Source organism: Protopterus annectens, chromosome 7.part0 (genome assembly GCF_019279795.1).
Source record: "Protopterus annectens isolate FY-2018-M chromosome 7.part0, PAN1.0, whole genome shotgun sequence".
NCBI classification, from domain to species: Eukaryota; Metazoa; Chordata; order Ceratodontiformes; family Protopteridae; genus Protopterus; species Protopterus annectens.
Genome location: NC_056739.1, coordinates 1,893,767,727 through 1,893,791,175, shown reverse-complemented (window position 1 = coordinate 1,893,791,175; position 23,449 = coordinate 1,893,767,727). Strand labels below are relative to the sequence as shown.

Here is a 23,449-nt window from a genome sequence, read left to right as displayed (position 1 = left end):
AGGCATGTCACAGCACAGGGTAAGATACACCTCTGTGAAAGTGCATAACCACAACCAATGAGAACAGAGCCACAGCCACATATGGCAATCTAGCATAATATTACAGTATATGAACTATCTGTTCAACACCATCCTCATGTGTGCCACTCATACACTAACCCTACATATACTGGGCCACTACACAGTTTGGTCTGATGCTGACTGTGGTATGGGACATGTGTGTTTAAGGCCCTACAAACATGTAAGCCAATATGGTAACGTACAGTGGAGCAGCATGTAACATCAGATAGGACGAGACCTAGGACGATGACAACTACCACAGTCTGAACACAGGCCAAGGTACATATTAACAATATACACATGGTCGACATTCACCATAAGTACACAGACCTCAGTACTGTACAAACAATCACAGTATATCCAGGTTATGTCATCAAATATAACCCCAACTGTACATAACATGTGTAGCAGTCTGATATCTCACTGGCTTGTTATCAGATATGATGACACTAATTATGGTGTACTGCTCATATACACCTCTTCATGCACAACATATGTGCAAAGGTTGACAGAGCTGGGGCTGGAAGCACATACACAGGGCCAATTATTGACATGTTGCTGTGATAACCTCATACATTTACTGTTGTAACTGGGTTTGTTGCAACATATGTCCTATGAGGGATATGAAGTCAATAACTGTCACGGCTTTCACCATCTACAGACTGCAATCCTCACAGTACATTGGCAGCCCAGAGATAGATGCTCCATGGGTAACACATGAAACCAAAGGTACAACACACTGCCCAGCCTGCAGATGACCCTGCAGATGGGGATTCCTCATAAACATAGAACTGACATGGCAGGTACTGAGACATGTAGGACAGCCATATCTACACACACACTGTTAATCCATTACTCCAAATGCAGTATAGCAGCTCCTACAGTCTGTAGTCAGGTCAGGAACTTCCCCCTCCTGTGTGTTGCCCTGTTTCCACAGTGTATGTTGTTAGAGGTAAATCCCCAATTCATCTGAAATGCTGTTTGCCAAACAACAGATCTAGTTCCTGCTCACAGCAAATGTAAAGGGCCAACACCAATATGATGTTCCTAGATATTAGAGTATGTTTCCATGCAACTGGCTATGGGAATGTCACCACAGCTGTTCCACATGCAATCAGGTAGGGGAGGGATGCAAATCATGCAGAGGCCATCAGCTGATCATGAGCATCACTTAAAATACACATGCTGCTGCTGCCTAAGTAAATCAGGTGTAGGTCTCCACATCCACCAGAGAGGGAGTGGGAGAGGCAGACAGAGGCAAAGACAAGTCAAGGAGGGGTGGGAGAGTAAAACCTAAGCATGTTTGTGTCACACACCTACCAGCACAGGGTATCAAACCCCTGACAACTATGTAGTGCTATCACAGTTCTATGCAGTTATTGGATGCACCACATGGGTTACCTTTTGTTGAGCTTTCAGAACATATATGTGATGGTGAGTGACATCTGCAACAGGGATGCGGTAGTTGTACTATAGGTGATGTACACATGCCTGTCTGCATGAACAGGTGCCACCGTCAACACAGCCACACTCTCACAGGGACACACGCACATTGACACACTTGTCAGGGCCAGGATTAAAACTCATCAGTAGTGAGATTGTCACAACATATCAGTGTGCAGGTATCACATGCACCACACGGGTCATACTGAGGTTGTATGGGCAATGGGTAACGGGAGGTGTCTGACATCAGACAGCATGCTTCAGTATGCTAATGGGGTTGTAGTGAGTGTGGATGTGGACATACGCACCATACAACACACACACAAACAAACACACAGGGTGCCAGTACTGACATGCATGGGTACATGTCTGCACGGGTGTGTGGTGGTAGACTGTGCCAGATGGCTATACAAGGCTAGATGATGGGTATACTTTGGCATCAGGCCACATGACAATGGTCTGCATTGTGGCTCAGGGCTGTGGTTTCTGCATTTGCCCACACAGATGGGTATTGTATCCCCCATCCAGTCACCTGGGTAACTATTGTGTGTGGCCAATGCTGTGCATTGCTTGCCATGTATATGTTCCTTAGTTCATGACATGGACAGTGTCTGGGATGTACACACCTCCCACATGCATGTACAGTGACATGTGGAACTGTACCTGGGTTGTGTGGCCCATGTTGTGAACACAGATTATCATCAGATGTGCCAGTCTTGCCCACCTGTGGCAGAAAGTGTTAATGGGCAGCAGGTTTACCCTGCACATACATTGATAGCATGCTAAAGGCATTCCCTGGTGTCAGTGGCATCTGTTCATACAGGGCATGTTTTCTGGCATGGTATGTCCTTTGTGTGTCACATGTGATGGCAACACAGGTGTTGAAGGTGTCCATTGGGGAACATGGAGAGTGTGCACTGTCTGCATGTACGTGCATATTGGACAGATGGACAGGGTGCCATGACCTCTGTAGCCCACTGCTATCACTCCATAGTTACTATCTGTGGCCAATATGCAGTGTGCTACCTACATATTGGCTGTTGCCTAGGCATGTGTGTGTGTATGAGACATGGGTTGAGTGTGTGCTCTGGGTAATACTGGGGTGGCTAACTGATTGCCTGGCCTTGATGTCACATGTATGGGTATGGCTTTGCACCCCAGCCTCCCAGCTATTTCTCATCTGTTATCCCTGTATGGTGGACATTGCAATATATAGCAGGGCCACCATATAAGAATTATGCAAAAGCCAATCCATGTTGGCCATAGGTGTCACACACTCGCAACCACCTCCACACAGGATATGAGTTACACACACACACACATACACACCTGTCATGTCTTAGAGTGGAACCCCTACCTATCTAGTTTATTACACTACAGTAGTACGCAGTTATAGTATGCACTACAGAGATTACTGGAGCACTCCTTCCCCAAAGATGTATATCACATTGGATGACATCAGCAGGATTGCCAAATTCTAATTGTAGTGAGTGTGCCTAGCCTAAAATGCATTACTCCCTACACAGACAGTGACACACACAAAACATTCTCAACCTACATGTGGGTGTATAGAACCCCTAACAGAGAGATATATCACACTACAGCATGGAGCTCTTATAAGACACACCACAGGGATTACCGGAGCACTACTTCCCCAAAGGTGTATTTCACAATGAATGACATCAGCAGGATTGCCAAAGTAGGATATTCGAATTGTAGTGAGTGTGACTAGCCTATAAGACATTACCCCATACACAGACATTGAAACACACACAAAATATCCAGAACTGCCATGGGGGGGGGTGGAATCCTACCACAGTTCTAAATCACACTAAAACTGTAGGCAGTTAAGGCATGCGCTAAGGAGATTACTGGGCTGCAATCTTCCCAGAGGTGTATTTCTAGGTGGATGAGATCAGCAGCCCTGCCAAAGTTAAGTATATGAATTTTAGGGAGTGTGAATACCCTAAAAAACATTCCTCTACACAGATAGTGTCACACACACACACACACACACACACACACACACACACACACACACACACACACACACACACACACACACCCTTCCCATATCTAGGATTAAAACACCTACCCAACTACTTTATCACACTACAGCAGTACGCAGTTGCAGGACGCACTACAGAGATTATTGGGCTCCAATCTTCCTAGAGGTGTATTTCTAGTTTGCTGACATCAGCAGCCTTGCCAAAGTTGAGTATATGAATTGTAGGAAGTGTGAGTACCCTAAAAAGCATTGCCCTCTACACAGACAGAGTCAGATAGACAGACACACATGCCATGTGTGGGATTAGAACATCTAATTACTTTATCACACTACAGCAGTATGCAGTTACAGGACATGCTACGTAGATTACTGAGCTGCCACCTTCCCAGAGGTGTATTTCCAGGTGGATGACATCCGCAGCCTTGCCAAAGTTGAGCATTTGAATTGTTGGTAGTGTGACTACCCTAAAAGCATTGATCTCTACACAGTTAGACACAGTCCGGGATTAGAACTCCTACCTAACTAGTTTATCCCACTACAGCAGTACACAGTTATGGGACACACCATGGAGATTACTAGGCTACAACTCTCCCAAAGGTGTATTTCACATTGGATGACCTCAGCAGGCTTGTCATTGTAGGGCTATGGGGAGGGCAGTGTGTGTGCATGGGCCATAACCCATTCATCTATGGGTTGACATACCACATGCGGGGACACACAGGGTCATATTTCACAGGTACATGTATACAGCTGCTAGATGACACAGATGATGTACAGTCATGTTGCACAGCTGGCACGTGCACCACCTAGCCTGTCATACTGACAGATACTGGTGGCTAGTATCTGCAGTGAGTGACATCTGCACATCATGTGTTTGGTGCCCTTTGGCTGTGTGCTGGGTGGGACAAGCCTGGATGGCTCCTTGTCACAGTCACCCTCCTCCACACGTTATGTCCGTCTACCTTTGGCTTATTATAGTGTGTTGTCCTTACATATATGTCTATATTCCTATCCACTGTGTGTGCAAGGCATGAGTGGTGCATACTGACAAGTGTCTGCACTAACAAATGCAACTGCCATATACGTCTGGTCCACTAGTGTTTGCAGACATGGCCTTCATGTGTTTAAGTGTGTGAGCATGCCCAGTATGACCTTACAGTATGTTGTTGACTGACATTTCTCTGTGTGTGAGCATGCCCAGTATGGCCGTCTGTATTGCATGTGTGGATCGAGTCCAGGTAGTTTTTACTGCAGTGTTGACCTTTGTGTTGTACACTGACAGGTAGCATGCTGTCTCTGCAGGGTATCCATTGATCATTTCGCATTGACTGCTACTACATTTCTGCATAGCAGAGTGGGGCACACCTGACTGTTTCTACATTTATACACAGGATTGGGGGGCAAACCTGACTGTGATTATATTTCTGTGTCAGATGGAGGGGCACACCTGACACTTGTACGCATTTGCTAGGAGTGTACTGGTATGTCAGATACTCCATTTCAGTCTGTAGTCTTACCTATCGTGCTGGCTAGAGGCATACCAGTGTACTACAGATCTTAGCTTTTAATTACCTACATATTAGTTTCTGACTTCCTATCCTTCAGAACTGACATCCCACTGCCTGACCTGCTGTAGTCTATCTGTGTAGGCCAGGGGGAGTTACCCATAGGCCTCATTCAGAGGCCATAGCACAGCCTTTGTTTGTGTTTTGTCTACACCTGTCCTGCTGGCTGTGACTGTTGGGTTTGTGACCCCCCCCCCCGACTGGCATGTGTGAGTCACTTACCTTGTGGGTGACCCAGTACTGAGGATGGTGCTGCAGGGCTGCCTATTTCAGATGCAAATAGTACACTCCCTACACATGGTTAGGCATAGGTAGTGTAATGTTTGGCATCACTTTTACTATATGTGAGAGTCAGAGAGAGGTGTTATTCCCTGGGCCCCTCCTGTGTCAGTGCATGTGCTATGCATTGCATCTTTGCCAAGGCCAGGACATACTGGGCAGACCTCCTTCTGCCTACTGGGGCAGGCTCAGGTAGTTCCTCTTCCGAGTCACTCTGTGCCTGTGCAGGCCTTGGGAATGGTGGGGGGCTGTGTGGCCCTGCTCCGTACTGTTTCTGCTGCAGCTGTTTCCACAGGATCATATTGTGTAGCATTGCACATACAAGGACAATTTGGGTACATGTAGCTGGTGAGTACTGCAAGGCTCCACTGGATGTGTCCAGTCACCGAAACCGTGACTTGAGCAGCCCAAACACACGCTCTACTATAATTCTGGTCTGTGCGTGTGCCTCATTATGGAGTTCTTTTTCGTGTATATGTGCATTTCTGATGGGTGTCATCAGCCATGGCTCCAGTGCATATCCAGCATCCCCCCTAGGTGACCATGAGGGATGTCCCTATTGTCAAATCTCTAGTACAGCTTTGCCAGATGCCAGATGTGGGAATCAGGATAGCTTTCAGGGCAGCCAGCGCACACATTCATTATTATGGCATCGCACATGACCTGGCAGTTGATGGAGGGCAAGCCCTTGTGGTTGATGTAGACCCTACCCCGCTCACCGGGTGGTGCTTTGATGCATATGTGCATGCAGTCTATAGCACCCATTACCTCACAGTATTCTGCTATTTGGTGGAACAGTTACATATTACTGACCGACGTTTCATGGGTGTTGGGGAAATATATGTGCTCACCAACATGTGCTGACATGGCATCCAGGAACTGGTGGAGTATCCTGGATGCTGATGCCTGTGAAATCCCCATCCTATCCCTAGTTGGCCTTTGGAAGGTACCTGTAGCCAGTATTCTTAGGCCTACACATACCTTGATATCCACTGGGATGGGTTCCCTTCTGTTTGTTCTGTGTGTGAGGCGTGGCTGGCACAGCTCAACAATTTGCTGTAGGAGGTCCCTGTCCACCCTATAGCGCTCCATTCTCTCCAGCTCATGTAGCCCCTGGTAGGTTACCCTGGGTCTGTACACTCTTCTCCATCTCCTCACTGTGGGTTGGTTGACAGCATTCACATCCTCACCACTTTCAGCCTTTTCCACAAGTTATATGATAGCTATTGCAGCCCCTATCATTTTCTGCTGTGAGTATTAAAAGTTCCCCGCTTGTTTACACCGGTGGTGTAAAGTGTGAGAAAAACCAGAGAGGAAGGTGTTTGCTTAGTTTATAGTGATGTTCTGGGCTGGGCTGGTCTGCTGCCTGTGTAATTGGCCAATTCTGATACATTTCACTTGCCAGCTAAGCTAGTTCTCCTTGATTACCTTCATACTGCTGTTTTCCCTTCCCATTGCCTTCCTGTTTAAGCTCGTATGCTCAAATAGCAAACAAAAAAAGAGCAAATAGAGTGCTCAAATGTGCACACTGCTGCTATTTCCTGGTTTAACCCTTTTTTTTCTTCCTGTAAAACCCGGTGCGCGGCACACACACCCACTTAGGCTTTGTACAGAGTGCTAAGCAGGTTTAGACACACCCCCTAGCTTAGCTGTGCTAAGCTAGGAGCAACCCTGAGCCACAGGGCTCCAGTCTGCTTACAGTATGCCTGACACACACCCCCATGATGTCACCTAACTCCTAGGCTTGCACCAAGCTATTCCTGCTCTTACACTGTTGGGACCTGACTCACATGCTTGGGAAAACTGGGATTCACTATCATTCCCCTCATTTGCATAGGATTGCCTGCTGATGCATAATTATATGTCTCACAATGAGCCTGTCCCCTTAGCAACCACTACTCACTGGCCATATTGTCTTCTGACTGCCATTGACTTGCATGGCAGAATACTGATTTTAGTTAGAATGCTTAATTTACGATTATTTTGTTATTTTCCCCCGATCCCGTTTGCCTGTCGCTGCCCTACGCTTAAACAGCCGAGACTGGCTAAAAAAAGAAATAAAAATTGATTTTTTTATTTTTTGTTTTGTTTGCAATGCCCATGACCTTATACTTAAAGTGGTCATTGGCATGCTTCCTCACTGATAGACAGTCTTTATTTAGAGCTGTCACAGCTTTGTTTTGGATTTTACAGAAATGTACTCAGTTACTAACCGAGTACATTTCTGCAGATTGCACTAGTCCTGCACAGTCAGTCACAAGCTTCCCGGATCACAGAATCACCTCATTTGTATGGATTTCTCCTGCAAATGGGGTGATTTGCATACAAGGGCTTAGTCCATGCAGGATTAGTGCAGGAGTTCTCGTGCACGCCCCTGCAGGCTGTTCCTGGATCGCACGGCAGATATATTGCCTGCTAGAGCTCCTGCACTGATCCTGCAGGGCATAGTGAATCCGAGGGTTGGAGGATTACTGAAAAGCCCACTGTGGAGAAATTCAGGTTGTCAGAAAAAGTATGACAGAAATGGAGAAGCAGTTGACCTGTTAAATTCAGAGATGAATGATTCAGAAAACAGATTCCATATGCAGTATATCTGCATTATAGGGATGCCAGAAAGGATGGAAAAAGTAGAACTGAGCAGCTACCTTCGGGTGTTACTTATAGAAGAGATGATGATAGTGCAAATACACAGAGATGGCAGAAGAAAAGAAGGAATAGTGCCATTGAAACAAGTCTTGACATGCATGCAGTCATCCAGGGTAAGGAAAGAGATCCTGCAGGAACCTTGTACACTTAGAATCATTCCATTCAAAAGAATGTTTATCACAATTGAGGACTGCTCAAACTTAGCTTTTCAAGAAAATGAAGAATTTGATCACTTGGATAGTTAAGATGAAAGCTATGAACATAACAGGATGGATCAGATATCCCATTATTTTGATACTAAGGTGGAGAAAAGAAAGATTTAGGCTGCAGACTGAGGAAGAGCTCATAAAAGGAAACACAATTATCAGAAGAGAAAGGGGAGCCATATATAAGCAGTAGCACAGGAATGCAAATTCCCACAATAGCCATGGAGTGGGAGGAGAACAGAGGATGTTGTAGGAAGGAGGAGCCAACTGTAGTAATAGTGAGTCATCGATAAGATCAGGCATGAGAAAAAAAAAAAAACTAAAGTGGAAACATCCAAAAATGGTGGCCAACAGGTGATAAAGAATCATCCACAAAGGGAGGAGCAACAGTGTGAACAGAAAGAAGAAAGCATGGAAATCAGGAAGCAGACATGCTAAGGAGGTCAATGAACTTATTATCAAAAAAAAAAAAAAAAAGATTGGCAGAATCTCACAGAAGGAGTCTAGAAAGGATCAGAAGCGGGAAAAGAGAGAAGAGGGAAGAATACACCAGAGCCAATGAGTTATTTCAGGATTTGATGGATAAAGATGAGTTTTGCTGAAGTGCAAAAGAATGTAACAGACTAGACAAAATGAAACAAGACGTTAAGAAGCAGAGAGAGACAGCAACATAAACAAAAGAGAACAGTGGATTGATGCAGAAAAAAAATGTAGTTATTCAAAACTGGAGAAAAATGGACATAGAGGGACAGCTGCATGTACATCAAATTTCATTTAGCTGGACTACCTAAACCAGAGACTTCTCAGAAAGGCCGAATGCCGTATTTTACTAGAAACCCATAAAGTGCTGTATTATACCAGAAGCTTATAAAGTTACTTGTAGTTTGCTTACATGACACAGACGCAGGGGCTCCATCACGAGTGTCATTTTTTTTTTCTCATGGGAGAATGCAAACTTCCTTTGTTAACACTTTTACAGTGAGGAGGGCTTGAAGAATCACAGGACAAATATGACTAATTATCTGCCAGCCAGGAAAGGCAACTGACAAAAGATACAGAGAAAGTTCAGGAACACATAACTTACCATATCAGTTAGTTAAAAAATTCATTGCACTGTTAGACGTGCAGTGTTCATCTAATCGTTTAGGTAGTAAAGGGAAGTGTGTGTTATCCACCACATTACATGTATGGGTTATCTTGCTTTTGCAATTAGGAAATATGAAGCTGTTGAAACTGAAATAATGCTACTTAGCTTACAGTACACAATTTACACCCTGCCCTTGCCTTCACCCATGTTTTAACCTGAGGTCACTGCAGTTCAGTTGGATTATCACACGTTCCATTTGGACAGTAGCAACTCTGCAACAAAGCTCAGGCAAACAGCCGCCAAGAAATATGAAGCAGCAGAACTGGCATTTCGTAACATGAAAAATGAATGGGGAACGTTTTGAAATTAGATACCTGCAGCTGCCTCAACAGCTGAGCTTGATTAGAGTCACCTTTGCATCAAAAAATTATCCAAAATGGTCAGAACTCACTATTAGCTGTTTGTGCTAGATTTAGTAATAATCATAAGTTGTCAAAGTCCCCTTCAATAAATACATCACACCGAATGGCATTTGACGACCTTTATTAAACTTCCATAACTTTGATTACCAATTTTATTTACAACTGGACATAGTATAGTTGACTCTAAATACAGCACAAACATCCTTGTAATGTTAATCATAACAGCCTACCTGCTCATCCTGCCAGGTAAGCAGTGTCCATACCTTTGCTCGCTTACTTTACTTATAACCCTCCTTGTAATGTTAATCAGGGCAGTGTACCTGCTCATCCTGCCAGGTAAGCAGCGTACATACCTTTGCTCGCTTACTTTACTTATAACCCTCCTTGTAATGTTAATCAGGGCAGTGTACCTGCTCATCCTGCCAGGTAAGCAGCGTACATACCTTTGCTCGCTTACTTTACTTATAAACCTCCTTGTAATGTTAATCAGGACAGCATACCTGCTCATCCTGCCCAATAAGCAGCATCCATACCTTTGCTCGCTTACTTTACTTATGAAGCAGCGTCCCATCTTACTTCATAAACCATTCATCAAATTATCAACCAAATAAGCAGCATCCTTACCTCCGTTTGCTTACCTATTCAGCAAACTTCCTCCAGCTGCTCATTTTCTTTCCACAGATCCTTGGAATAAACCTCCACACAGCAGAGGGGGAACAGAAGAGGGCAAGCCTGTCCCTCTTCTCCACCTACCCCAACTAATAACATAACCAAAATCCCCACCAATCTGCCAAGAAAAAAGGGAGGGAGGGTAGCAAGTTCACGCCGAAATGGGATTACTTACCCAGCTACACTTGTCTAAACCCCTTAAGCCCCTCCCCACCCTTATCTCATTTCCTCCCAATCATCCCTCCCTCCATTTAACTCTTTCACCTCCCCAACCCACTTAACTCCCATTAATATATCAGCCTAGCCCCTTTTGAAGATGTCCCAGGACAACTTGGTTTGTTACCAAACCTCATTTGTCCCGGTCGCCTTCAATAAACACATCTCACCGAATGACATTTGACGACCTTTATTAAACTTCCATAACTTTGATTACCAATTTTATTTACAACTGGACATAGTATAGTTGATTCTAAACACAACATAAACATCCTTGTAATGTTAATCAGGACACTTACTTTACTTACTTAAAGGATCGCTTACTTTACTTCTGAAGCAGCATCCCATCTTACTTCATAAACCATTCATCAAATTACCAACCAAATAAGCAGCATCCTTACCTCTGTTTGCTTACCTATTCAGCAAACTTCCTCCAGCTGCGCATTTTCTTTCCACAATCCTTGGAGTAAACCTCCAAACACCGGAGGGGGAACAGAAGAGGGCAAGCCTGTCCCTCTTCTCCACCAACCAGCCTGACCAGGCTGTTCTCCCTCTCTTCTACCCAAAATTCAACCAACTACCTCCCATAATGGGAAGGGTTAAGCCAAACATCATTCGGTGTACCCATCATCTGTAAAGCCCTTAGAATCCTGCATACCATCCCTGAAACATGCCCTAATAAAACTAAATAAAGTAGGATTACCTATGACTCCACTGTACCACCGGGACCTTCACTCCCAAAGAATACATTCTTTTAGACCGCTTCCTTCCAGCCACTAATCATGGCTCAACCTGAACGGAATGACAACCTATAGCCACAACTCTGTCAACTGTAGCATATTGCCTTAGCCCACCAAATTACACAGTTCTGGCTGTGCATTAACCTGATTGCTGTAGGGAATATTCTAACTCCACAACTTTTAAAGCCCTAAACCTAAATGGCAGAAAACCAGCACCCCTTGACCTAGGTCCTGAAAACTCACCTATGCTCACCAAAGTACTCTATGTGCCCAGCCATAAACACCCCCAGTTCACTCATTACCAAATGACAATCCGTACTAGAACCTTCAGACCTCCTAGCAACCATCCAAACCAGAATACTCAAACTACTAACCATCCTTAACCTTTGCCTGTCCCTGGCCTTTCCCCTCGAAGGGTCTCTTCCCTAAATTGAACACAGAGCTCTAATATGCCTTAATAAGGAGATTACTCAGCCCCACATTGTGCTCCATTCTGGTGACAAGAACATCCATCTTATCAAAAATGTCACCTTTCAGATCCCATTTTCAAGCCACCGCATGATGCCTTCTGGCCTTCAGCAATTTCAGTCTGTAACTGTTGCCACCTTGCACTCCTCATGTGTAACCTCCTCGCTCGCCTCTGTTTCCATCACCTGCAAATTCCTTGTGTATCACCACAACTGGTACTCGTTACACCACCGTCTACAAAGAAAAGGACAAAAGTAAACCCTCTAATATGTAAATAGAAGGATCTACCTGATACCCAGCTATTCCAAATTATAGCAGCAGCATTCCAAAGCCCTCATCTGTAAGAAAGAAAAGACATGTAAATCATCTAAAATACATAACGCACATTCCAAGACATCTTCAAATACAAACTATCCTGCCAACCTGGGAATGAAAGTAACACCTTACCTATGACTCCACTGTACCACCGGGACCTTCACTCCCAAAGAATACATTCTTTTAGACCGCTTCCTTCCAGCCACTAATCATGGCTCAACCTGAACGGAATGACAACCTATAGCCACAACTCTGTCAACTGTAGCATATCGCCTTAGCCCACCAAATTACACAGTTCTGGCTCTGCATTAACTTGATTGCTGTAGGGAATATTCTAACTTCACAACTTTTAAAGCCCTAAACCTAAATGGCAGAAAACCAGCACCCCTTGACCTAGAGAGATGCAACCATATAGCCAACTGGAGGCTAAGCTCTCTCAACTCAGTACTGGCATAACCAGTCAGGAGGAGAAGGAAATCACACACACTACAATTCCAGTCTCACATAGACCTACCACAACAGCAAACCAGACACATAATCACACAAAAACATACTCGGGGGCTCTAAATAAAGATCTGCCTAAGCAGCACAGACCTCCAAAGCAGACACCCAAGCAACCGCTACCCCAAAACAAAACACGTACAACACATATCTCACAAAGCCAGTGTGCCGAACAGTCACAGCCCTTAAGACTAAACAACACACCTGATACACTTGTAATAGGTGACTCTATCGTCAGGCACACTGACGTTCCACTCACCAGGCTGAACAAGGAGAGGGTCATGGTGAGCCGCCTGTCGGGCGCTAGGATCCGCCACATAACACAAGCACTTAGGTCACTCCAAGGCAAGTACAAATTTGACTCAGTCATTGTCCATGCTGGTGTGAATGACCTGAGATGTACCTCCCTGGACTACATGAAAAGAGACATAGAGGAGCTCTCTGAGCATGTAGCCCAGGCCGGTATGACCCTGACCTTGGGTAGCATCTTACATGATGCCACAATATGAAGACAAGATGATCAATTTCAACAATTGGCTTAAGTACTGGTGTCATTCAAAGGGGATCCAGTGCCTGTCAGCTTGGGATGATATGCTCGACAAGCCACAATGCTTCGCTAGGGACGGCTTGCACCTGTCACCCCTGGGCTTTTGGATATTGGCAAAGGCTCTTGCTACCCCCATAGTGCCTTTTTTAGGCAAGGCTCAAAAGACAAACCCACCTCCATAGGTATCACAAGGGATAAGAAACTAAGAGTAATGCTACTCAACGCCAGAAGTCTAAACCTCAAGATGCATGCACTCGAAACTCTCCTTAGCATGGAGAACATTGATATCTGTGCAGTAACAGAAACCTGGTTCAGGGCTCCCAAGAGCACCCCAGCACTACCAGGTTATACCTCATACCATGCTTTTCGGCCCCAAAACTTGGACTGAACCACAAAAGGAGGGGGAGTATCGACATTCATCAAAGATACCCACACCTCCAGGTTGGTGGCAAAGCACGAAGCATCAGAGACTATCCATGTGCAACTAACAGTGGGTAAAACTGCCTTCCAGTTTATAGCCTGCTACAGACCACCCTCCCAAACCCAGGAACCCCACTCGGCCTTCCTGAGAACACTGGAAAATATGAAGGTCTCTCCAAACACCATTATATTGGGCGACTTCAACTACTCAAACATAGACTGGGAGCATTACTCTAGCTCCAAAGCCCTAGCCCAAAGGTTCCTAGAATTTATAAACTCAAATGCTATGGAACAACTTGTTACCACTCCCACAAGAGGGGAAAACATACTGGACCTGATCATCACCAACATGGGGACTCTATGCTCCATACCAGAAGTGTATCCCTCACTGGTAAGATCAGATCATAAACTAATCTCACTGGATATTCACATCCCGACCCCATCCCCAGTCCAGAAAACCACAGTGAAAAACTTCTCCAAAGCAAATTTCACACTCCTCAAAACCGAGGTGGAATCCTTCAAAGCCCCCAGGCCTGTGGAAAATACGGCCCAGACCGCAGAATCCTTTATAAACACATTCTATGAACACCTTCAGGAATGCATGGATCATGCAATCCCAAATAAAACCAAGACCCAATCCTCCAAAGGCAGACATCCTGTCTGGTGGACCCCAGCCATAAACAAACTATACAATAGAAGGAGGAAGCTACTAAATGATAGAGCAAAATCCCAAAAAGGGAAGGCATCACTGATCAGTATTAGCAAAAAACTACGGGCACTCATAAAATTGTCTAAGGCCAGCTTCGAGAGAAAAATTGCACAGGACACTAAGGATAATCACAGGGCTTTCTTTAGTTATGTTAGGAACCTGGGTGGTAGTTCCCAGATATGCTCAAAATTAGTTCAAAATGACAAAAAATACACCGAACCCACAGACATTGCCAACATCCTAGCTGACAGGTTCAGTGCAAACTCCCCACCAAAAGGGCAAATATCTATCCCAGCAGAGTGCTGCCCCTGACATCTCAGATGCTCAGGTAAGAGCCGCCTCTCCAAAGCAAAAAACACAGCATCAATGGGACCAGACGGTGTCCCGGGCTGCGTCCTACATGAACTCCAAGAAGAGCTAAACCCAAACATAAAACTACTGTTCAATCTCAGCCTTACTACAGGATATGTGCCCAAAGAGTGGCATACAGCAACAGTGGTCCCTCTCCATAAAGGTGGTGCCTCAACGGATCCTGGAAACTATCGCCCCATAAGCCTGACTAGCTTGGTCTGCAAAGCTATGGAAAGGATCATCATGGACCTCATAAATAAAGATATTGGGGACCTACTGACACTGGATCCTACCCAGTTCGGCTTTGTTAAGGGCAGATCCTGCCTCTTAAACCTGGTTGATTTCTTTAAAACAGTCACCAAGGCCACTGATGAGGGGAAGGTGGTCCACATAGCCTACCTGGACCTCGCAAAAGCCTTCGATACAATACCCCACTCGGGCATTTTAGATAAGCTCACCAGCTTAAATATAAACGCCTATGTCACTAGATGGATTGCAAACTGGCTCAAGGACAGAACCCACATGGTTAGAATTGCTGGAGCCATGTCAGACTCCAAACCAGTTACAAGTGGTGTCCCACAAGGCTCAGTCCTGGGACCTCTCTTGTTCGGTATATATTTCTCGGAGGTACAGGCCAACATGGAAGGACTGTGGCTGACCAAGTTCACAGATGACTGCAAACTGGGTGCCATAATCGACTCTCCAGCCGACACAAGCATCCTCCAAAAGGGCCTCATAGAAACAGACAACTGGTGCCAGAGCCATGGCCTCAAGCTAAATGCCAAAAAGTGTATAGTCATCCCCTTTGGCAAAAACAAAGTGCCCACAAATTACCACATAGGTGGTAATCCAATAAGTACAGAAGTAATTAGGGACCTGGGGACCCAAGTTGCTAGCAATCTCTCATTTGACAACCACGTGGCCAACGTGGTTAGAAAAACATTTTATATAGCCCACCTAATTATGAAGGGATTCACATCTAGATCAGGGGAGGTCATCGTGCCTCTTTACTCATCCCTCATCAGGCCCATAATTGAGTACAATGCCCCTTTTGGGATGTACCTTACCAGACACCTGCAGCAACTGGAAAGACCCCAAAAGTACCTCACCAAGAGAATCAAAGGGCTCAAACAGATGCCATATGCTGCCCGGTTAAAGAAACTCCAGCTCTACTCAGTGGCATACTGCCTGTTCAGAGGCGATCTGTGCCTGACGTATAAAGCCTTGTCCAACCCGGAATTAATGGACATGCTGCACCTCAGAAAATCCAAATCCCATCGAGCTACGCGCTCGAGAGACTTGAACCTCAGCACTGAAATAAATAGGACATGCTGGAGGGACAGATTCATAACCCAGAGGCTCCCTTCACTCTGGAATAAAATCCCAGTCCAGGTAAGGCAGAGTCCCTCATTGACTCTCTTCAAGAGGAATCTTGATGAGTGGATGGGAGATCGTAGGTTTACCCCGGGTATCACTTCTGTGTCACTGTTAGACAGAGGCACAGTATACTAACCTCGAAAAAGGGCATAGCAAAATAAATTTAAAATGGGTGGCGAAAGCCAAACACATTCTGGCTAGGCTTATAAATGCCCTAGGGCAGATAGCCTAGTATGAACCTATGAACCTATGAACACATCCATGACAAAGCAGCAATAATTGACGCTAGGTTTCCAATGATCCTATCAAATACCCAATATAAATTTAACTACCAGACAAGTATGTTAAAACTTAACCCCCACATGAAGGGACCTATCAATATCCACAACCATTTGCCTAGCTCTTAACCTTCCATCTCCAAATGAGACACACTAACCAACATATCAGATCTTAGATTTTCTGATCTCTTGTATGATGCAGATGATGGCTGGTAGTCTATTGGCAGCCTCTTGCTCCATGTGGTCTGCTGTGTGTGTGTGTGTGTGTGTGTGTGTGTGTGTGTGTGTGTGTGTGTGTGTGTGTGTGTGTGTACGCGCGTGTGGCTTTATGAGGGAAAATTTGCAAGTATGCTGAGTCTTTACAGATGTTATTTGAAAATATCTTCCTAAGTTTCAGAAGTATCTGATGTTTATACTTCAAGGTAAACATTTAAAGAATTTTGGTTTCCTGCTGATAGCAGTGATTGCATAACCATGGTTCACAAAATGTTTGTGTGTATTGCAATATTTTTGTGCCTGCATGTACATATTATATGTTTTTTTTTTTTGTCTGCATGCATGTACATATTATATGTTCCTTGTTTTTTTGTCTGTTTAGCTCATTTGTAAGATGCAAAAAGTTTATCATGGAATATTTGTTAAGGAAAGTTTATGAATATTAGTAAGCATATTCTGTCATGTACATTTTCTATCTGTTCAGACTAGTAACCATATGGATGCTACCACAGCAACCATTGCTGAAATATTCCCAATACTTTTTTTTTTGTAATGAAAATAATAATCAGGAATGTTCAGTTAATATTTCTGTACTAACATATTCCTCCATTTTGTATCACTCAGTCTCTTTGCTTTATTCCCCACTTGAAGTGACTGTAGAGCTCTGCCTATCATGTGCACAGCTGCTGCTACTGTAACAGATTATGTCAAGACAGCTGCACATGACCACTCTAATCATTCACATATCTTTTTGAAAGACAAATATGAGTTGGTGCAAGACACAGAATAAATTCAACTGAGCAGTGCTGAATATTACATGTTTTCTATTGTCACAGCCCGTGAAACTGCCATTGTGGTTCCCTCCAACCCCCCCAAACCACCATTGAAAGAGGTCATGGCCGATAAATCTCATATATATATATATATATATATATATATATATATATATATATATATATATATATATACTTTTTTATATTGCTCTTTCCAGCTAAAGAGAATAACTGAGTTACCTTCGCAGGAGAGAAGTATGCCTCAGACACCAACCTCTAAGGCTGGGAACAAAACAACCAATAAATGCAACTACTGAGTACACAGACTAGTAGTCCTTACTCCCTTCCCCCCTACACTGTTCCTTCCATAGACAGGAAAAGCATACCTGTCAACACAACAAACAAACGTAAGTGAGCCCCACATAGAAATGCCAATAAAATAAGTTTAAAACATAACTTGATTAAGCGATCAACCCCTAGAACTTTAAAACAAGATTGCAAACTCCGCTCGCAAACTTTGTGAGTATCCATAAAAGCAGCTGTGCACTTCCACTTCCCCAGTCATGCCATGACCAGCAACGACCCTGAGTTTTTTTTCTTTCACTAAAAAGGCTAAACAGCAATCCTTCTAAGAAGCAGATCCAAGCCATGCAACTGCAGCAGCTCCAACTATGACTGCTCATGTGCAGCAACAAACACCCATGACTGCTCTCAAACCCGCAAAAATGCAACTCCACAGACTGCTGCCACTCTGAGAACCAGAACACACATGTTTCATAAAAACACATTCACCCTCCATGTTCCAGTTTCTGTACATACCCTAGAGAAACAAGTACTAAAGTCTGTTGAAGTTTTTTTTTTGTATTCACCTTCCACCAACGAAAGGAGTCCCTACAACACTTTAAACCACACTTAGCAGGGACTGCACTTAGAAAGGGTTCATCTTTAAGGCATAACAAGTCACAGAGAAGCACCTTAAATCCTAGTATACCAATTCTGCTTTCTGACACCCCAATGTTAAGAGGAACAGACCATACAAAGTTAACTTTGATATTGTATCAAAATATACCTTTTTTTTTTTTTGTCATGAAAACGGAAATGACTCCTTCACCATTCACAACTGGAAATGCACCACAGAGAAAAAACGTCAATGGCCAGCCACCATGCTGCCCAAAGCCTGTGAAAGGTGCCAAACAGGAAGACACACTAGGGAAGCCAGCAATCACACATGCACTTCCCCACAAAACTACACAACTGTGAAAGAGAAAAAAAAAAAAGCAAACCTTCACGCAGCGGTATCTCGCCCCTGAATCCTTGTGCAGGCAGTCCGTGCTCATCAAAACGTAAATGCACCCACAGAATGCGACCTCCTGTCAGTAAGATACAGTTATTAGAGGTGGAATGAACATACTGTAAGGCATTCAAGTGCGAGAGTCAGATCTCCACCATTGCTGTGCAACTGCCGTCACTGAGGAAGTCACACCATTTACTTTACATCTGTGTATCCCTAGGGTACAGTGCTGCTCTCACTCCATGACTGCTGCAAAATAACCACTTTAACAAGGCAGCACAACCTCCGTCAAGGAAATGCTCCCCTTAAACAACCATACTTCCAAAGCCTCAACTCTCTTCACTCTTCCTATTTTATTTATTTATTTATTTTTTGTCGTGAGAAGAAGTGGATACTGTGAGGCAGAAGTGTGGAGCTCCAGGAAAACCTGGATAGCTAACTGGTAAAATAATCATGGCCAATGAACAGTAACCACCAATAATGCAATCTACGCTGCCCCTGAAAAAGCCAGTGAAACAGTTACCACCGATGAATCCAATTCAGGCAAATGTGCAAAAAGCACTTGCTTATCCAGGCAGCCAAGCAGAACCTGCAAGCAACATGGCCTGTAAGCCAAATAAACCCAAGTAACCATCATGCTCCGAAACTGAAACCTTTGAGAGCTATGACAAGACTCTACCTATATTAAAATGCCTTCACTCAAATTCCAGCAATAAAAAGCAAGTTTTTTTTTTTTTTAATTCCTTTCCCCACAGAGACAAGGGGAAGGGATGGACAGATGTGAATTAATGACTACCGACTATTAATACCATACACTGAATGGAGCCCTTCCTCATTTAAACCTGCTGAGCTCCCCCAACATATTAATGTTCAAGTAAAACAAACCTTTAATTTACATAACCTACTCCATTAATATCCCCATTAGAACTACAATAGTTTTGGAAATCTACTATTAGTGAAATGAAGGTAATATTATACCACCATACTCACCTAATTCTTCGAATCCCTCTTAACCCCAAGTCCTACCTAACCACCGAAGTTCCTAAAGGCCGTCTGAGACGTAACCCTGCTCTGTAGCAAGTTCATGCCAAAATGTGACTACTTACCCAGCTACACTTGTCTAAACCCCTTAAGCCCCTCCCCACCCTTATCTCATTTCCTCCCAATCATCCCTCCCTCCATTTAACCCTTTCACCGCCCCAACCCACTCAACTACCATTAATATATCAGCCTAACCCCTTTTGAAGATGTCCCAGGACAACTTGGTTTGTTACCAAACCTCATTTCCAGTTTTATCAACCACAGCCTATTACTAGCTATTTTAACAGTTTAACAAAACACTTACCTTTGATGTTTTGTGTTGATTAAAAAAATAACAAGACTCTTGTGCAGGAATGTAAATAACAATTGTCTTGAGCCATTACATGAAGTTTGACTAAGAAACCCTTTAATCTCGGGCAGTAGGCTAAAATTCTCAAACATATTTTTCTCTTTACTGTTGAATATACTAAAGTATCTTTTTTATCAAAATGCAATGTTTGCTCCTTTAGTTGTCATTGTAACACTACTTGCCATAATTGAACTGGGTGCCTCTAACGCAAATGAGCATGCCTGTGTCTGCCTTGATGTTGATGTGTTTGTTCACAGTTTAAGTCCATGAATATTTATTAAAACATGTACTCCATAAACAAGTAGCCTGAATTTTATATTCAAATGGCAAACTACAGCTGGAAGAGCCTAAGGGAATCTATAAAAATAAGCTTGGGACTTTAATAAACTCTGTGTAGGCTTAGCATGAAGCCTACATGGAGTTTACATGTTTGCATGGTGAGCAGTTGCGCTAATTACATATACATGTCACGCAACACATTTAAATGTAAACAAGCATGGCTTCATAGCCAGTAGCATTATTACCAGCCAGAAAACCAAGGAAAGCAACGCAAGCACCTACAAACAGGTATACATGTCTACCTATGGGCAAACTAGGTTTCTGGGATTGCATGGAAAGCCACAATGACTGCTAGGGTTTTTAATAAAGCAATCTGTATAGTTCCAACACATTACATGAAAGTGTACACAGTGCAGAGTAGTGTGGGAACCTGTTTCAGGCATACTGAATAAAAATTGTGTAAATGATCAGCAAGGGTACATAGACTGCATTATAAATAAATAGTCAGGGGGAGTGTGTATATTTTAAAGAGACACACAGATGAATTTCTCGCCAAAATGTGATTACTTACCCAGCTACACTTGTCTAAACCCCTTAAGCCCCTCCCTACCCTTATTTCATTTCCTCCCAATCATCTCTCCCTCCATTTAACCGTTTCACCTCCCCAATCCACTTAACTCCCATTAATATATCAGCCTAACCCATTTTAAAGATGTCCCAGGACAACTTGGTTTGTTACCAAACCTCATTTGCATTTACATTTAAGAGGACATATGTCCTCTTCAACCGAGTCAGTGTGAAGTCATTGCCGCAGTATGATTTTTCTCTGCAGATTCTAATTTTACCTTATGTAAAACAGCGTGCTACTGAAAAGTTAGCTTTTTTAAATAAAACCTTGGTTCACAAGTATTCTTCTTTCTGATAAGTGAATGAATAAGTGAAATAAATTTTATGTAATTGTGACAAGTGATAATGCATCTTACTGTATGTGTTAGTTCTGCATTATTGCATCCATATCATGTTGTGACATTGCAATCCTCATACCATTTCATTCACTGTTCTGCACTTTGGTCACAAATGATTGTTTTGTTTACCAATCTCTCATAATAGACTTGTTTTACTGACTTTTCTTTACTCCCTAGAGCTGTGCTTCAAATCAGAGTCTGAAGTCCATCCTCAATGCATCTGTGCAAATCATGAGAAAATGTTATCCCAGGTCAGCACTTCCCACAGATGTTATTCAAAGCGCTTATAACTTTCCAGTTCCTGGAGGAGCTCACCCTACAAGGACATGTAGCTTACCACCAGGTATGGTTATGAACAAGTTTTATATAAATGTACTGTAAACTCATAAACATTTCATTCTTATGTCCATAGTGCTGCAAATTAAACTTGCAAAACGTAAGCTACTCAATGGCTCCACAAACCATTTCTAAATAAGGTCATTTGAGAACGTCTTTGCCTTAGAATATTGCATTTCTTGATTATTTTTTTGCAAACAGGAAGCACACGCATTTCAAACAACAGCTCAGATAAGGAAAAATGTGTTTGGAAAATAATTGTCCAGAGTAAGTGACTTCCTCTGTTGTAAGTCTGTTTTATAAATAGGCCTTACATTGGAGTAAGTCACTTGGCCAGACAACAGATCTTTTAGAATCTGGCCCGATGTCTTGCAAGTATAGGTTTCTACAACATGAAGTAAAATCTATTTTATGAGACTACTTGTTTCCAGGATATGTAACATTAATCCCTTAGACATTCATTGGGTTTTCTGCTCTGTTTAGGTTTTTTGTTTAGAAATTGTAACTTTTTACATGGACTAGCCCAATAAACTTCCCTTATCTTGTTGCCAAATACACCATCTGTTAAACTGATTGATGAAAGGTAAAGCTTTTAGTAAGAAGGTAAAGTTTTTGGTTTGAATGTCAAAATTATTGTAATACACTAAAGAGTTTATAAGATTCTAAAACCACATCAGTTTAACAAAACACCTTGACATTAAAATTAAAGGTATTTGCGCTCGGTATATCTGCAGAGAGTAACCCACACTGATGATTACATATTGAAAAAAAGCTATAATTTATTACTTCCATTTACAACAACATACTTTATAATGTCCATTTGGAGTCAAACATTACTAGACACATTTCTATTACATGGTTGCTGGCTTTTTTCTCTATATATTCAGTTTGAAAGTATTTTTTTGTGCTGAATTATTTTTGTCCCTTTTTATGGATCAGTATTTTGGGAGTGAATTGTGGTACCTTTTTGCTGAATTATTGGAAATGAAGCTATTAAGAAATAATAAACTACATGCATATTGCCCTGTTTAGCAACTTAAATTTATTTTATACACGTTAATTTACTTGGCAGCTCTTTTTGCCCCCCCCCCCCATCAGCAGACAGCAGTGTCACTTCCTGATTGTTAAATCTAACTACATCTCCTAGCATAATCAGATCATGGTGAAATGGGACCCTAGGCTTGGTTATGGACTGCCCCCCCCACACACACACACATCATACTGATATCCCATTACTTGGTTGTCTGTCAAATACTGTTCAAACCTGTCAGTGCATGTACTATTTATTTATTTATTTATTTTAATTTTATAATAATCACAGTGATTTGGATTTAATTTAAAACTGTTTTTAAAATTTTACTGCAAAAAACTGTCACAGTCATTTGTTAAACAAAACAAGCCAATCTCACACTGAAAACAGGCTTGACATGAGCAACAGTAAACTTCTTTTCCCTTGAAATTCATATTTTTTTGAAAATGCACTTGACATCCCATTAGACTACAAGATGTTGCGCAACCCATACTCAAGCAGCATATAGTGAAGCACTAATTAGCATCTATATGAAGGGCACACAATTCAAAAGACAAATGAGCAGCACATTTGCTAATAGTCTGAAGTAGCCCATTGGATGGAAATGTCTCTCTTCAGGGAGAGCCAAAGAGCACTGTATGGTGAAGTAAATTTGTCAAAGTTACATAGCAGATAAGTGAAAGATGAGGGAGTCAAACCCTTCACTACAGAAGAAACTCTTAGCTTTACACATCTACAATCAATAATCGTTAGTGATTTACAGGGAAATCAGAAATGTAATGAGGGACAGACAAAAAATATGAGGAAAAAGCCTGGATGTTCTGCAAAATCAGTAGTAGTGAGACAATATTCCCTTTAAAAA

The 23,449-nt window shown here is 42.9% G+C and overlaps 1 protein-coding gene across 1 annotated transcript in view; it reads left to right on the top strand.

Annotated features, from left to right (window-relative positions):
* Positions 1 to 23,449, top strand: part of AGBL1 (AGBL carboxypeptidase 1) — a 4,745,443-nt gene that overhangs the window by 943,633 nt on the left and 3,778,361 nt on the right. The window contains exon 8 of the mRNA XM_044078361.1: positions 21,399 to 21,564. Coding sequence (XP_043934296.1) covers positions 21,399 to 21,564 — 166 coding nt within the window. The remainder of the gene's footprint in view (positions 1 to 21,398; positions 21,565 to 23,449) is intronic.